The sequence below is a fragment of the Juglans regia genome, chromosome 5, assembly GCF_001411555.2.
Source record: "Juglans regia cultivar Chandler chromosome 5, Walnut 2.0, whole genome shotgun sequence".
In the NCBI taxonomy this organism is placed as follows: domain Eukaryota; kingdom Viridiplantae; phylum Streptophyta; class Magnoliopsida; order Fagales; family Juglandaceae; genus Juglans; species Juglans regia.
This window is the reverse complement of record NC_049905.1, coordinates 18912669-18929920: the sequence shown is the minus strand read 5'-3', so window position 1 is coordinate 18929920 and position 17252 is coordinate 18912669. Positions and strand designations below refer to the sequence as shown.

The following is a 17252-nucleotide window of genomic DNA, read 5'->3' as shown; positions in this document are numbered from 1 at the left end:
CCCTAAGCAATTTCTCAACATTTTGCAGGTTCCACCCGTGTGTTTCCTTCACTCTCTGGCCCTCTCGTTCCCAATTTCTCAACATTTTGCAGGTTACTCCATATATCCATTTCCTTCATTCTCTTATAATTATAATGATCTCATCTCGAATTTGTTATATTTGAGATAGGATTGGATAGGAGCTTAATAGTAAAACTTGATGATGTCGTTTCCCTTTATTGATCAGAAGTTCAATTATCTGCATGACTTATTAAGGAATTGTGTGGATAGTTCCCTTTGAGCCCAAACTGTAAATTGCATTTCAACAAAGATATTGCATATAATGGACTGAAATTGATAGAATCCGAATTCAGGATAAAAATCATGTTGAAGTTGTAAACTAGATAATATGTTAGTACAATCATGTGGCCTTCTATGTCTCGATACCTTTGCTGCTATTTTTTGTTTTTTTTGGCTTTTTTCAGTAGCTGTATCTATTTGCTTCAGCAAAGGTTTTCATTTATATCAACTTCGTGCAAACAACTTGTTAAAAGTTAAAACAAAAATGTGAGCAATGACTAGCATATATTTGACATTTTTTTCATATATATGCTTTACTACAAACCACATATTGCCTAACTTTTTACCTCTCTGTACCACCATAAACTAACCCTAGCTCTTCCTAAACTCTACAACAAGTTGCTTTGCTTCCTTCTTCCAGCTCCTGTAACCCTGTCAAGATTCAAACTGTCATGAACCTATATGACCCATGACCATCATTTATAACAGTTTTTCATATTTTAATGTTTGAAATTCTTGCATTGTATGCAGGGAGTATGAGGTGTCGAGAAAGAGAGAGGATGGATTATTGTTGTGCGAGTATGAGGTGTCGAGAAAAGAAGATAAACTAATTCAAAGAGAGAATGATCTGAACAAGCAAGAGGAGGAAGTTCGAAGGCGGGTCGTAGAGAATAGATGTGGTCATATATTATTGTATATGTATTGGGTTTGTTTTATTGTAATAGTTTTTGGTTTGTTTGGATGATAGATGTATCGACCGTTATTGTAATTGCAGAATTCTATATGAATATTTTGTAACTGTGGAACGATTACATATGGTAATGTCAATAACTTTGTTGTATTTGTGAGAATGTTACTGTACATTTTATTAGGAAAAAAATTCTGCACAATGAAAAAAATAGTATTGTACATTTTATTGGGAAAAAAATTCTGCACAATGAAAAAAATGATACTGTACATTTTACTGGGAAAAAAATTCTGCACAGTGAAAAAAATCTGATACAGTGAGAAACTGGAAAAAAAATATCTTTTCAGTTTCAGAACCTAAGCAGGTGAAAAAAATGCACTCCAGTGTTAATAGACATCACAAATCTATCTAGATTTTCATAAAGTAGAACAAATATGTACGAAAATCATTCTTTACAAACCCATTGACATTCTTTACAAGCCATTCTTTACAAACACTTTTTTACAAAACATTCTTTACAAACTCATCGACATACTTACATTCTTTACAAATCATCACCCATATCCAGCATATTTCATCACTACACCCAAAATACACATAACTATCTCACTCCATATTTCATCACTACAACTTCGCAAACTCATCCTCTCCACAATATTTCATCACAACAACAAAGATACGACAAATTACTAAGGCACAACCGCGACCTCCTCATTGCCCAATGGTGTTGGTTGTGTGACAGTACTACATCGTGTTTCAACAATAAAATCATCAACATTAGAACCAAGTTGATCCACTTTAGCACCAGGTTGAGCTTCCGAAACCTCACCATGTTGTGAATCATCATCAAATATTTTTCTGCAAGTCTAAATTTCAAACAAAAAATTACACATCTATTAGAATCAAATATACATACAGTCCAATAAATATATAATTAATATGAAAAAAATTTACTACCTGTTTGTTTCTTCTTTTGGTCACAGCTTTTTCCACAGGCAGAACCTTCCTTTTCGATGGAGGCCTCCCTTTTCCTCGGACAACGTGTGGGCTTAATATTTTTTTACCCTTGTCCTGGACCACATTTTCTTTGACCTTGCTTGAACCAGACTCAAGAAGTAATTCTTTAAAGTTATTCTCAAACTCATCCAAATGGCACATGAATGCATTGACATGGTCATCACGCTGGGATACACGGGTTGCTAATTTTAGACATCTTTTCACCACAAGTTCATACCTTTGTGCGTCTGCATTTTGCCGCATGTCATCGTAGCTACTTTTAACCAGTGTGTATCTCCTCTTCAAGTCCTTTCGCTATCGATCCAAGACGTACTTCTCTGGTACCACATGCATCTTCTTCATCTGACAAACTTTCAACGCATGCCTACAAAGGATCCCCCTCATCTCAAATAATGCACATGTGCATTTCAGTTCACACTCCTCCTCGTTATAATAAACTGAGTAGTTGACGGTTTTGACATGGTCATCCTCAATGGTAATTTCATCCAAAACATTGAATGTGGAAATGTAACCTTCCTTGCTAACAAATAGGTAATTACAACCCATCATCCCCAACAACTCTTTCTGAACCTCTTTATATTTCGTGTTTGTATATAACGCTTGAAATTGCTTTTCAATGTGGAATGGGGATACACATGGGATGGTTTGGTTGCAGGACATGAAATCAGCTGTAGTCTCAATCTCCACCTTCTTCCTCAGAGCATTGTCAAATTGATCTACGAATTCTTTCAATGTCATACCAGAATGTACAAATCCATCGAAGAAAGCATTCATGCTTTCAGACCGTTGTGTAGTGCTCATGCCAGCCCAAAATACACCCTTCAAGTAAGTTGGTACCCAGAACGACCTCTCGTTGTACAACCCTTGCAACCATGCATTATCACCAAGGTCATACTTTTGAATCAGTTGCCCCCACTTCTCCTCAAATTCTACGCATGCCTGTGAATCATATAGGGAACTAAGAATGGAAGTTTTCAACCCGTTATTGAATTGGGAGTGGGATCCTGATTTCTTGGGAAGTTTCTGCAGTATATGCCATAGACAATATCTGTGGCGAGTGTCTGGGAATACCAATGCAATAGCAGACTTCATTGCTCGATCTTGGTCTGTTATGATTGCTTTTGGAGCTCGATTATCCATGCACTGCAACCATGCGCAAAACAACCATACAAAAGTAGCTGTGTCCTCGTTTGAAAGCAAGCCAGCCCCTAACAATATAGACTGCCCATGATGGTTAACCCCAACAAAAGGAGCAAAAGGCATACCGTATCTATTTGTTAGGTATGTCGTATCAAATGTGATAACATCTCCGAAATACTCGTATGCTGCTCGACTTCGTGCATCAACCCAGAATACATTTATGATTCTCAAGTCTTCATCCACATTCACAACAGAAACAAAGCCATCATTGATCAACCTCATCCTCTTAAAATAGTCAGTAAGTATATCACCACCCCCTTTACCCAACCTTAAATGTCTGGCTTTGTTAATAAAATTCCGACAGTCTTTCTCTTGGAAATCAAGATTCTCAAACCCCCCCCCCCCCGGGCATCAACAACAAGTGCTCCAAAATTCTTATTCATTCTAATACCTGCTCCGTCATTCAAATCCAACATCCTTTGACTGTATTCATCCAAACATTTGTGTGATCTGAAAAACCTAGACTTCTGTGGGCTGACGGTACTATGATTATGAGCAATCTCAACAGTGGTCACCACCCATATACCCTTCACCAAATGAGCATTTATTCTCGCCTTACAATCGGTTTTAGTTGTTGGCCTTGGCCTTGAAATATTATTGTGGCTAGGATGGTACTTGCCGCCCCGCGCACACCCAATTGTCAGATACTTGGCACTCCCATCTGCCTCTCTCTTCGTCCTTTGTGTTATAACACCAAAACCTTGTTGCTTGGCATATCGCTTGTAATAGGTCATAAGATCTTTATCAGTGGCAAACTCCATACCAGGTTTTGGTTGATCAACTCCTTCATCATCTGATACTTCATTAGTCCCCTTGGCCTCAATCCCCTCAGCCTCTCCCTCTTTACATACGTCCGATGAACATTCTGAAAATAAAAATGCATGATTTGGATTAGCATTTATATTATATACATGCACTGAATGTTTACTCATCGGGTTAAAAGTGTAATACCTTTACTCTTTTGACAGCTTTGATCAGTCATGTGTGATGCACTTCCCAAAATTTTTTCACTTTCAGATGTAAATGGCATAGTTGATGATTCACTTGCTAGTTGGGGGGTCATTCCAGATCTTCTCAATTCCTTTGGACTACTCGACGAAGGGTATGACATTGATGGGGGCTGTAATTAGGGTGTTAGAACGGCTCGAATACACGTAAACAAAAAATATGACAGCTGTTAGAAAAGAATCTACCTAGATAATATTTTGAACTCGCCTAGACCGCTCCACGTTACTCGACGGAGGGTAAAGCATCGTTGGACCAAAATGTGGCATTGATGGGGGCTGTAATTTGATTCGATGTTATAACGGGCCAAAAGCATGCAAGAAAAAAAAAATATTTTGAAAGTTCGAAAGGAATTACCAGCATAATATTTTGAACTTGCCCCAACTCCTCCACATTACTCAAAGGAGGATAGAGTATTGTTGGTCCAAAAGGTGGCATTCCATATGGGGGCTGTAATTAGGCTCGATGTTAGAACGGGCGAAAAGCATGCCAGAAAAAAAAAATTTTTGAAAGTTCGAGAGGAATTTACCAGGATAATATTTTGAACTCGCCCAGATTCATCCGCATTACTCGACAGAGGGTAAAGCATCGTTGGTCCAAAAGGTGGCATTGATGGGGGCTGTAATTTGATTCGATGTTAGAACGGGCCAAAAGCATGCAAGAAAAAAAAAATATTTTGAAAGTTCGAACGGAATTTACCAGCATAATATTTTGAAGTTGCCTCGACTCTTCCACATTACTCGACGGAGGGTAGAGCATCATTGGTCCAAAATGTGGCATTCCAGATGGGGGCTGTAATTTGATTCGATGTTAGAACGGGCCAAAAGCATGCAAGAAAAAAAAATATTTTGAAAGTTCGAAAAGAATTAACCAGCATAATATTTTGAAGTTGCCGTGACTCCTCCGCATTACTCGACGGAGGGTAGAGCATCGTTGGTCCAAAATGTGGCATTCCATATGGGGGTTGTAATTAGGCTCGATGTTAGAATGACTCAAATGTACGTCGCCATTTTTTTTAAAAAAAGCTTATAAGGAAATCAACCTGGCTACCCCATGCATACGTGTATATAAATGGCGGGTAATACGATTTTCCTGGACCACAAGTTTCCTATAATAAACAAATAAAAATACATTAACTAATTGAAAATATCAAACACATCGACATTTCTAAATAACTAATGTGTATCATACCCGTGTCGGTGGGATCGATGTAGAAGGCCTAGGTGGCATTTCATCTTTCTCTTTATCCATCACGCTATTTCAACTGAGTCATAATGAAGTTTTAGAAACCCAAATAATAAGAAATATTAAAGCTAATTATGTCACCACTAGTAAATTTAAACCAAAAACCCACAAATTTATTAACTAACCAGAAATTTATTCTTACATGAAAAGAAAAAGTTCTTCTATACATCTTTCATGTACCCAACAACTAATAAAGTACTAAATATCGTTAGACTAATTCTTCAAATTAAACAAAAAAAAAAAAAAAATTTCAAAAACATGTAGAGCTTTGGGTACATCAAAAAAGTTCAAACTTGAACCAAAACCATCTCAATAATCAGTTCAGAAACATGCAAATGGTGAAAAAATCTAGTAACAAAATCTCCACCCAATCCTTCTATATATTAGGAGCTACCAAAAAAAATTACATTACTTTGTATAAGAAAACCCAAACAAAGAGGATAGATAAATACAATAAGAAATCAGTCAAATGACTTCTATGCAAATAAACACAAACACTTGAAAGAAAGAGAGGATCTGTAAAATATCTCTAAAAATAACCCAACACCATATATAGTGAGAGATAGAAATTAACAAATGTTTGGCCGGTCGACGTCTACAGCACCACAACACGGTGACCGGAAAAACGAAGCACAGTTGGCCAAAGGAGCATTGCTGGAGAGGAGAGACGCGGGGGAGGGGGAATTTTCGAATGAAACGTGCAGAGGAAGACACCAGTAAATCAATAAAACTTTCGTTTCATTTGAAAAAAAAAAAAAAAAAAGAAATGCCAGATAGGCCGGTGTGTGGTGTTGGAAAAGTCAAGGCAGCTGTATAGACGTACTCAAGTCATATATACCCACCCGAAAGTTTCAAGCTCTCTCCTATGGGATCAGCTTTATAATGTAGTTTCTTCTTTTGGCAAAACTAGTGCTATTAGAGACTCTAAATGATGGCTCAAAAGCACTTACACAAGCTACTGAAAGAAGACCAAGAACCATTCATCCTCAAGAACTACATTACCGACAGACATTGCCAGCTTAAAAGGCCCTCACCCATGACCCAGTTACAAGTTAAGAAATGAAAACCCATCTCCAAAACCCCAAGCTTTCTGGTAAAATTTCGCAAAAACATTTCAAGCATCAACATTTCATTTTAATCCACTTCTAGTTTCCACATTGCAGAGAAAAAAAGATCAAATCTTTCTATAAAATGCTACGATTTTGTATTTGAGGAAAACCCAAAGATAAAAATCTGTATAGTGTGAGAGAGAGAACCTCATAGTTGGGCTTGAATGGGTCCCCAGGATGATTCGAGATTTTGGGTGTGGAGGGCGCCTGGGTAAAACGCAGAGGGGAAGGGATGACAAGGGGCTTAAGAGTAGAATTATTCTTATGAGTATATTGTAATTCCTTGTTTTGATTACGTTAAGTTGTTGAGTCTGATCAGAGCACTATCGAGGAATATTCCTCCACATTGGTAGAGTTTGTTATGGCATCTATTCATATACACTGAATTCCCTCTTGGGAAGAATAATTAATGAATGCATAAGTTTCCTATTAGTTCTCCTTCTCGAGAGGATGCTCATTCTCTGAGCGAGTGCATACAACCTCTAACCCTAGAGAGTGTTGTATATTTGGTAACAGAGATACCCTCATCCCCTTCGTACAAAGGCGTGCTAATGGCGAAGGGAACTAGACTCTCCTAGCTACAGGAAGGCTTCAATTCTCCGAAGAAAACTTCCAAATCATAGTTCAAGAGCTTGAAGATGAAGATCATGCTGTCCTTGAAAAGGTAGCTGTCATTGTTGACTGTGGAGTTGCAGAAGCAACACCACGAGGAGGTTGAATCCTCATCTGCACCAAAGGGACAGCAGGATCTTCAACTAGTTCAGATGGGAGAAGTACAGACCCATTCAGTAAGGCTTGATTTCCTTGTCTTTAATGGAAATGATCCCAGGACTAGTTGTACAAGGTACAACAATTCTTTAAATTCCACATTACACTGCCACAGCATAAGTTACAGTTAGCATCCTTCCATATGGAAGGCAAGACTCTAGCTTGGTTTCAAGAATTGGATGAAACTAGACAGTTAGTTGACTGGTAGCATTTCGTAAGGGCCTTACTCATCATATTTGGTCCTAGTTGTTATGATGATCACATAAAATTTGCCTCCCCATGCAAATTGTAAGGGGATTTTCCTCACTTCACGAAGCCCACTGGGCCTTGGCCCTATGCCCAGCCTAAGGGTCATCAGGACTGTACAAAGAGCAGGGTGTATCAAGGAAATGAGTCAAGTAACCGATAGGACATGACAGCCTAACATCACACAACCACATTCTGAAACTGGGGACTTGCAAGAAACCTAGCGAGAAATGCAGAAGACCCTCGATGCAGTGGTATTAAAACATCTACGGCTCACAATCGATGAAAGCAAGGCCTAGAAACCATGTCGCATTAATGACGCCACTACCGAGCTACACGCCACATTTATGGTGCCACCATAGAGTTATGTTGTATTAAAGGACTCTGGCAGTAGAAACAGGAGGAGGGGATGAACTCTGTGGAGACAAATACAATCTGCACCTTCCCCAACCAACGATATAAATAGCAAGTTCCATGTACGAGAAACCCTCTTTGATCTCTAAACTCTCTCACTTATTTACAAACTTCCAAGAATATTTACCAACTGCCCAGCCCAAGACCGCCCTCTCCTAATTGTCTTCCTTCATATATTTTGCAGGCCTATTTTGAAAGACCTAAGTAGTTGGATCCTTGCCCAAAGATGTGCGAAACACAACGTTAACAGTGACGTCGTCTGTGGGATCTTTTTTAGGTTTTATGTGTGCTTCGCGCACTTGAGGCAACCTTTTCCAGGCAACTCAGAAGCTCGCCAGTATTACCAGTGACAAGGAAGTTAACCAGGAAAAGAACCAAGTTCTTAGGGGCGTAAAGGGCACAGTAGAAGAAAGTTACGAAAACACCCGTAAAGAGATGCCCACGAACGACGGGGTAAGCAAGGCTGCGCGGAAGTCATAACCAAAGTGCGAGTTGAGCAAGGGATCAAGAAATTTGAACAGATTGAGCCATTGGAGCTCATGCTCCTCAACCCAAATCAATCGGAAGTCAAGGCAAGGATTAGCAGCGAAATGACAACTGAAGCCTGGAGCGCCATGCAACAACTTCTAGCTGAGCACTAGGACGTGTTTACCTGGAGCCACAAGGATATGCCCAGAATAGCGCCTGAAGTCATACAACACAACCTTAGTGTAGCCCAAAGGCTAAAGAAGTGAGGCAGAAGCATCGAAGCATCAGTGCAGAAAAGAACGTCTCCATAACCGAGTAAGTGGATTGTCTGCTTAGCACGAGATTCATTCGAGAAGCCAGTTACCTGGAGTGATTGTCCACTGTAGTGCTCATAAAGAAGAGTGGCAAATAGAGAATGTGCGTCGACATTACCAACCTCAACAAAGCCTGCCCGAAGGACAGTTTCCCACTTCCCCGCATCGACCTGATTCTCGACTCCATGGCTGGTCACCGTATGGTCAACTTTATGGATGCCTACTCTAGGTATAACCAAATTCGTATGAACCTCGAGGAAGAAGAGAAAAATTTGTTCATCACTGACCGAGGCATATATTGTTACACAACAATTCCCTTTAGGCTTAAGAATGCGGGTGCCACCTACCAGTACTTGGTCAATCGTATGTTCAAAAATCGGATAGGAAGAAATATGGAGGTCTAAGTGGATGACCTGCTGGATAAGAGTGGGACCATAGAATAGCATCTGAACGACTTAAGGAGGCTTCGTGATACTATGACAGTATCAAATGAAGCTGAACATGGCAAAATGTGCTTTCGGTGTCAGATTTGGAAAGTTCTTAAGATTCATGGTGTCCGAACATGGAATTGAAACCAACTCCAAGATGGTGGAGGCCATCCTCAGCATTGCACCGCCCAAAACATAAATGAGGTACAAAAGCTGGTTGGGCGAGTGGCTACCTTCAACAGGCTCATGTCAAGATCCATGGACAAATGCATACACATTTTCAACGTCTAGCGGAAAGCACAAGGTTGGGGTGCGAGTGCGACCAGCCGTTCAAAGCCCTCAAGTAGTATCTCACGAGCCCACCGCTCCTCAACCAACCTCGGTGTGGGCAAATATTGACCCTGTACTTGGCGGTCTGCCCTTAGGTCGCCTCCTCAGCATTGATACGCGAGGTGAATGGGGTCCAGAGGCCGGTCTATTACACCAGTTGGCCTTTGCGCTTGTAGTAACTACGTGCAAGCTCTGCTCATACTTTCAAACTCACCCGATCCTCACGAAAAACCCCCTAAAAAAGGTGTTACAACGACCGAACGACTCAAATGGGCTCATGAATTAGGTAGTGGAATTGAGCAAGTTTGACATTGACTATAAACCCTGGAACACCATAAAGGGGCAAGTGCTAGCAAACTTTGTCGCTGAGTTTATCGGTTTCCCAGCAGAGAACGGTGATACACTTTCCATAAAGAAATAAGTGTGATTTTTATGTAATTTTTGTTAGTCTTTTATTTATGAAAAATGTCAGTTTTCCTTCAATTCTATTGATTTTATTTTATTTCTATATATTTTTCTTTATTTTCTTGGATTTCAAGGAATGAGAAGATTTAGTGCAAAATAAGAGCATTTTGGTACAAAATAAGAGACTATAGATCCAGATCAATAAGAGGCGACGGGATCTGAAGAGTGCCGAGGAGATTTAGGCGAGGAGACCTGATGGAGACCAGTCTAAACGATCAACTTAAAAGACCAACCTAAATTACATCGTGGGCAAAACTAGCAAAAGCATTCAAGAGTAATTTGGATAAAAGAAAAAGGAGAAAAAAGTCACAGAAGGAATCCATAAAAAGTCCACGTTCAAAATGCGTTAGGAGACAACCTGTACATACTTTAGTGTTTCGATCATAATATTCTACTCACATATAAGATTGATGTGAATCTTGATGGGTTGGAAAGCTATCTTAAAGGGCTACAACTTTGTCTTTAATAAGAATTTCTAAATTTTGACTCCTGAAATTGATGTTTTAGGCAGGAATAATGAAAATGTCAGGGTTTCTTTTCAACCTTATATAAACATATCATTAGCGCAAAATTGAAGAGGAGAGAGTCTAAGTATTAGAGTCCAAAAGTCCAGATCCCAGTTTCTTAGTTTTAGTTTTTATCCTTTAAGTTTCTTTTAAGAAGGCAGATCTGGAGAGTAGAGGCAAGAGTTGCATACTTCATCAGCCGACTCCAACAAAGAACACTAATTCTATTCGTTTTCTTTTCAGTTTCATTATGAACTAATTTTATTTTCTAGAGCTTTGATGTAGTCTAGCCTTGAACACAAAATTTATATTCTAAATTATTTTATTTTTAATATTTCTATGATTGAGTGTTTATTCCTTGTTCTTAATGCTTGCAGTTTTATAACTAATTATTTTTCGATCTATTGAATTCCAATGAAATTGAGAGGTGACTTGTGATTAGGAGCTCTAGGATTAAGCACCATTAGTTGAGCAAAAGTAGAGATACTTTATCGTGATTAATATGATTTCAAGAAAAATTTAAAGAACTTAATTAGTCTCCAATTAGTTAAATTCACATAGAGATATGATTGCTTATTTGTCAGAGATATTTTTAATATTATTCGAGAAAAGAAATTGAATAGTTAAGAGATTTTTATCATCACCTTGGGATAATTAGAATTCTATGACAATGAAGAATACATTGTGTGGGATTTGCTATGTAAAACCAAACGTTCTAAATCTATTCTTATTATATTTACAATCTGAGATTTTTATGCTCTTTTATTCTTAATTTTTTTAAGTATTTCAATTGAATTTAGATAGTAGAATCTTTCCATTTTTTTTTTAATTTTCCAAATAGTAATTGATTTAGTAAATTTTAGTACTCAACAAAAAAAACGAATCTATGTGGGTTCGACATCCATTTTTTATTTTAAATACTTTACTACTTATTACAATTTTGTACACTTGCAAATATTTTCATCATAACATAAAACCCTGGCAAGTATTCGTTGATGGCTCATCTTGCCAAGGTGGAGGGGGAGTGTGAGTGCATATTGTCACGTCCGAGGGAGAGGAATACAATTACGCCACCATATTGGCATTCAAAATGACGAACAACGAGGCGGAGTACGAAGCGTTGCTTTCAGGGCTAATGGTAGCAAAGTCTTTAGGCACCACTGAGATCGAAATACGGGCCGATTCTCAGGTACTGGTAAATCAAGTGAGAGGAGAGTTTGCTGTAAAAAGTAAAAAGTTGAAAAAATAATTATCACTAGTAGAGGCCGAACGCCCTCATTTCATGTATTTCCAGATTCAGCAAGTTCCGATGAGAGAAAATCAAAAAGCAGACAAGTTGGAACGTGTGGCATTTGGACAGGAGGACTCTCCCATTCCAGAACAAACAATGATATGATCAATGGAAGTACCAGCTGTGGGGATCGTGGTAATGGAAATGTCGCCCGGAGCCCCAGATTGGGCGGAGGACGTAATCAGATATTTAGAAACAATTGAGGTACTAGAGGACAAACAATAGGCCAAGAAGATCAGAAATAGAGAAGCGCGCTACACTCTAATCGAGGGAATTCCATATCTATTGGGCCACTCGGCACCTCTGTTGAGGTGCATCTCTCCGAAAAAAATGCAATATGTGTTGGCAGAAATACACAGTGGGATTTGTGGAAATCACTCAGAATTTGCGCAGAAGTGTTGGAAGTGCCAAGAATATGCCAGGGTGCCCCATTGCCCACTGGAAGAATTGACGTCCATCACGGTGCCTTGGCCCTTCACCTAGTGGGGAATTGACTTGGTCAGCCCGTGTTGTGTTGAAAATACCTGTAAGTACACAGAATCGTAACAAGTAGTAAAGTTTTTTAAAGAAAACGGATGTCGAACACACATATATTAATTATGTTATTAAGTACTGAAATTTACTAAATTAATTACTATTTGAAAACTGAAATTTAAATAATAGATTATTTAAATTAAATTGAAGAAAAGAACATTAAAATTTAAATTTTTAAAGATAATAAGAATAGATCTAGAGCGTTTGATTTCACCTAGCAAATCCCACATAATTTATTCTTCTTTGTTATAGAATTTCAAATTTTTCAAGTTGATGATAATGATCCCTTAAGTATTCAATATTTTCTCTCGAAAAATACTAAAAATATCACCACTTAATAACTCCATATCTCTATGTGAATTTAACTAATTGGAGACTCATTAAGTTCTTTGAATTTTTCTTAAAAATCACACTAATCGTGGTAAAGTATCTCTACTTTCACTCAACTAATGGTGCTTAATCCTAGAGCTCGAATCCCAAGTCACCACTTGGTCTCATTGCGATTCAATAGATCAAACAATAATTAGTTAGAAAATTGCAAGCATTAAGAACAAGGAATAAACACTCAATCATGGAAATATTGAAAATACGATAACTTAGAATATAAATTATGTGTTCAATGCGAGAGTACATTAAAGCTCTACAAAATAAAATTAACTTATAATAAAATTGACAAGAAAAATAATAAAACAAGTGTTCTTCGTTGGAGTCGGTTCATGAAGCATGCGGCTCTTCCCTTTGCCCTCCAGATCCGCCTCCTCGAAAGAAACTTAAAGAATAATCCCTGGACTATTGGATTCTAAAACTTTGACTTCCCTCTACCTATTCATCTCACAAGCCGGGATTAGATAGATGTCAAAATTCAAATATGAAAATAAAGATCTGAAAAATAGTTTCTAAAGATAATTGTTAACATAAAAGAAAATTATCCCAAGAATAACGAAATTATCTAAAATGGAAGATTCAGTAATAAGTGGCTTGATTTGCGGTGTTCGGGAGGATTTTGTAGTAAGCAGATTGATTGCAAAACTTGGAAAGGTCCCACTAGGTAGATGTCGTGTGCGTTGAATATAACTGGTTTCCTCACCCAATGGCAAGATGTATGGTTCTTGACCGAGATGAAAGACTCCTCTTGCCAACCTACCGAGCGATAAGGCTGCTCGTCTTTGTTAGTTGTTACTTACGATGTCATTTAGGTTGGTCTTTTAATTTGCTCGTTTAGATTGTTCACCAAATCTAACCGCTCAGAGCCTTGTCACCAAGTCTTCTCGCCTAAATCCTCGGCTCTCTTCAGATTTCGTTGCCTCTAGTCGGTCTGGATTCGTAGTCTCTTCTTTCATACCAAAATCTTCTCATTCCTTCAAATCCAAGAAAATAAAGAAAAATATATAGAAATAAAAATCACACTTATCAGTCTGCTCCCCCTAGGCAAAAAGGGAGTAAAATTTGTGGTGGTGGCCGTGAACTACTTCACCAAGTGGATCAAGGTCGAGGCCTTAAAGACCATCACTGTGAACAACATCATGCAGCTCCTATGGCAAGCGATTGTCTGCAGGTTTGGCATCCCACGTACTGTCATATCGGATAACGAGTGGCAATTCGATTCTGATTACTGCCACAATTGGTGCCGAGAATTGGGAATTGAATTCCAGTACTCATTCCCAGGGCACCCCTAGTCTAATGGGCAAGTTGAGGCAACCAACAAAACACTGATGAGAATGCTCAAGAAGTGGCACAATGATAGAAAAGGGGTGTGGGCAGAAGAACTCCACATCGTCTAATGGGCCTACCAAGTGACAGTGAAAACACCGACTAGGGAAACTCCCTTTACCCTCACATACGGCCATGAGGCGATGCTGCCAGTAGAAATTGAAATCCCTACCTATAGAGTTCAGCATTTCGAACAAGAGTCCAATGATAGTCAGCTAGGAAAACAGCTGGATTTGTTGGAAAAAGTCAGACTAGAAGCCGAAATAAGAACCGCAACTAACAAAAGAAGGACCAAGAAATGCATCAACAAATGCGTGCATTTGAGAACATTCAAGGTTGGAGATCTCATACTCAAAGATACAGGAACAACAATACGGGACGAGGGACAGCTAGGCCCCCGATGGGAGGGCCCTTACGTGGTCATCTCTACAAATCGCTCAAGCTCCTATCGCCTCAGAGACTCTAGGAAACGAGCTGCCGCACCCCTCGAATGTCGAGCATCTACGAACATTTTATTGCTAAGCTGATTCATTTTCATAAATTTATATATTTTCATGCACCTGTTATGGGCCCTAATAAAAGAAGATTTGTATTTCAATGGCAAATTTCAGGATCATAACATAACCTGTTAGCAAACTCCCCTCTAACAAAATCAACAATCTTTTTTAGCAAAGTCAACTCCATTAACGGGATCTACATCAACAACTTACCTCCCCATGAGGTGAAAAGGGAAATGTAGGCCTAAAAGGTTACCTTATCTTTCTTGCGAAGGAGAGCGGGTCGGTTCTTGTCACTCGAAGACAAAAATTACCTTCCTCGTTAAGCGTCAACAGGCGCGAGCGGGTCCAGTAACAGACTGCCCGAAAGGCTTACCTCCCTGGGAGATACCACATGGAAAGGTAGGCCTAAAGGTTACCTTGTCCCTCTTACAAAGGTGAGCGGGATTAACACCACGGCTCTCCGAATGAATTACCTCAGCCTCTACTGCTACGAAGTGTGGGTTTAGCACTAGCCTAACCCAAACCTACCCTTCCCTATGATGTCAACGGGCAGGAGCGGGCCCAGAACAAACTACCTAAACAACCTACCTCTTCACGAAGGATGATAGGTGAGCAAGTGGCCCAACCTCTTCGTTTGAGAGAGTGGGACCTATCCGCCCTGCAGCCTGAATAACTTACCCCAACCCCCATCACGGCGAAGGAGCGAATCAGCCACATCGCTATCCAAATTACCTACCCATAGTGCGACAGAGGGAAATGTAGGCCTAAAAGTTGCCTTATCCCTCCTGGGACAGAGTGCAAGTCAGTCCTCAGCTACTCGAAGAGAAGTGTTTACCTTCCTCGTAAGCGTCAATGGATTGGAGCATGTTCGGCAAAAGACTCCCCGAACGACTTACCTCCCTATGGGCTACCATAGGGAAAGGTAGGGCTAAAGGTTGCCTTATCCTCGCATAGTGGGGAGCATGATCAGCCTCGTGGTTATCCAAATGATTTACCCTTGCCCCCGCTACGATGAAGTGTGGGATCAGTGCCAACCGGATCCAAACTTACCCTTTCTTGAGGTGCCAACAGGTGAGAGCAGGTCCAGAACACCCTACCTCCTGTGGGGAGCAAAGGGATGGGATGAGCCAAAGGCCTTCTTGTTCCTCCAATGAAGGAGATCGGGTTCAGCCCCGAGACGGCCTTAATACTTACTTTGACCCCCACTGCGGTGAAGGAGCAGACTAGCCACATCGGTGTTCGAATTACCTCGTCGTGGGATAAAGAGGTAGTTTGGCATGTGGCATTCCGACCTCTCCCCGGTGGTGAGTGGGCCGAGCCAATGGACTGCCTAAATAATGAAGTGAAAGATACAGACATGATTGCCACGGATGTCAGCAATGCAGGCAGTAATGGTGTGATAGAAAACAACAAGCATTGTACGACATAGGCCGGAGGGCCCAAAATGTTAATGGAGGAAGACAGATACAGCTCCAAATTGCCTAGAGTACTTATCTTCCCGACGATCAAAGAGGTAGGCTGAGCCCAAGGCCATCTTGACTCCTCACTGCAAAAAGTAGGATCAGCCTCATGGCTACCTGAAGAACAAATCTATGCTAATAGAGAAAGACAGGTAAAATTCCAAGCTGACTGGACAATTTACCTCCACACAGACCATGGAGGCAAGTCGAGCCAAATGCCCTCTTGACTCCCCGTGGCAAAGAGTGGGATCAGCCTCACAGCTACCCGAAGAACAAATCTTTGCTAAATGAGAGTGTGAAGAATGCCGACCTCATCAATCAAAGTCACTAAGGCCTTGAAAGAACGACTACATGGTAAAGGTCGACAAAAGGGGCGCAAGTAGGAAGACCGCCAGCTGGCGGGGTCGTCGAACATGGGGCGGGCGTCGGTGGGGTACACCACAAAAGCCCTGTGAGACAAATCCTGGTGGCCAAGCTCCCCCAAGGCCGACCAACAAAAAAAAAAGGGGAACAACAAAAAAAGGATTTACAAAAGACATAGCCGAATAGAGCCAACAAAAAGCAATATTATTAATCATTGAGAGTTACAACGAACAACATGAAGCCGCAGAGTTAGAAGGGCAAGTTAGAACATAAAGTCGCAGTGTTACAAGGAATAAGTTACAACATAAAACCTCAGATCTACAAGGAACGAGTATAATGTGAGACCATAAAGCAGCCAGGAGCCAGGTATGACCCAAGGTGACTCATCACAATCGAGCTCGATCGAATCATATTCCATGAAAGTGGCAGACAAAGATCTCCATATCTAAGACGTGTCGAGAACGCCCAAGGTTTCCTCTAAAGAAAATGTGCATCATAGGGCAGAGATTCGAACAACTTCAAGTACAGTGCCTTCCAATGACTACCACGCAAACATCGTCCATACTCCCCTGCAGAGATGTTATTCAACTTTTAGATGAGTGTGGGTTAGCAGTTTGGAGATGAAAGAATGGAGGGTTTGGGGGTTTAGGGCAAAATGTATATGACGTTCAATGATGGTTGGCGTCTTCACTGGGATGGATGAAGATTGAACCGATAAGGAGCATGAAGGGAACGAGAGTTTCATAAAACACAGAGAAGGGTGTTTGAAAGAGGGAAGACCAAAGAAATTCCTAGAGGAAAGGAACGAACAGAAGAGGGGACAACAGACATTGTTTTGTCTGTGAATAGTCATGTAGATGAACAGTATTCAAAATTTTTGAAACAAACCTATCTCAATTAGGTTTTGCATGA

The 17252-nt window shown here is 40.1% G+C and overlaps 1 protein-coding gene across 1 annotated transcript; it reads right to left on the bottom strand.

Moving 5' to 3' along the window:
• Nucleotides 1–2278: 2278 nt before the first annotated feature.
• On the bottom strand, nt 2279–4295 carry LOC118348451 (protein FAR1-RELATED SEQUENCE 4-like). The gene is made up of 3 exons (XM_035690078.1): nt 4136–4295; nt 3576–4037; nt 2279–3441 (listed from the first exon to the last, which is right to left on the bottom strand). The coding sequence occupies exons 1-3, from the start codon at nt 4293–4295 to the stop codon at nt 2279–2281; spliced, it is 1785 nt and encodes a 594-aa protein (XP_035545971.1).
• Between the last annotated feature and the right edge of the window lie 12957 nt (nt 4296–17252).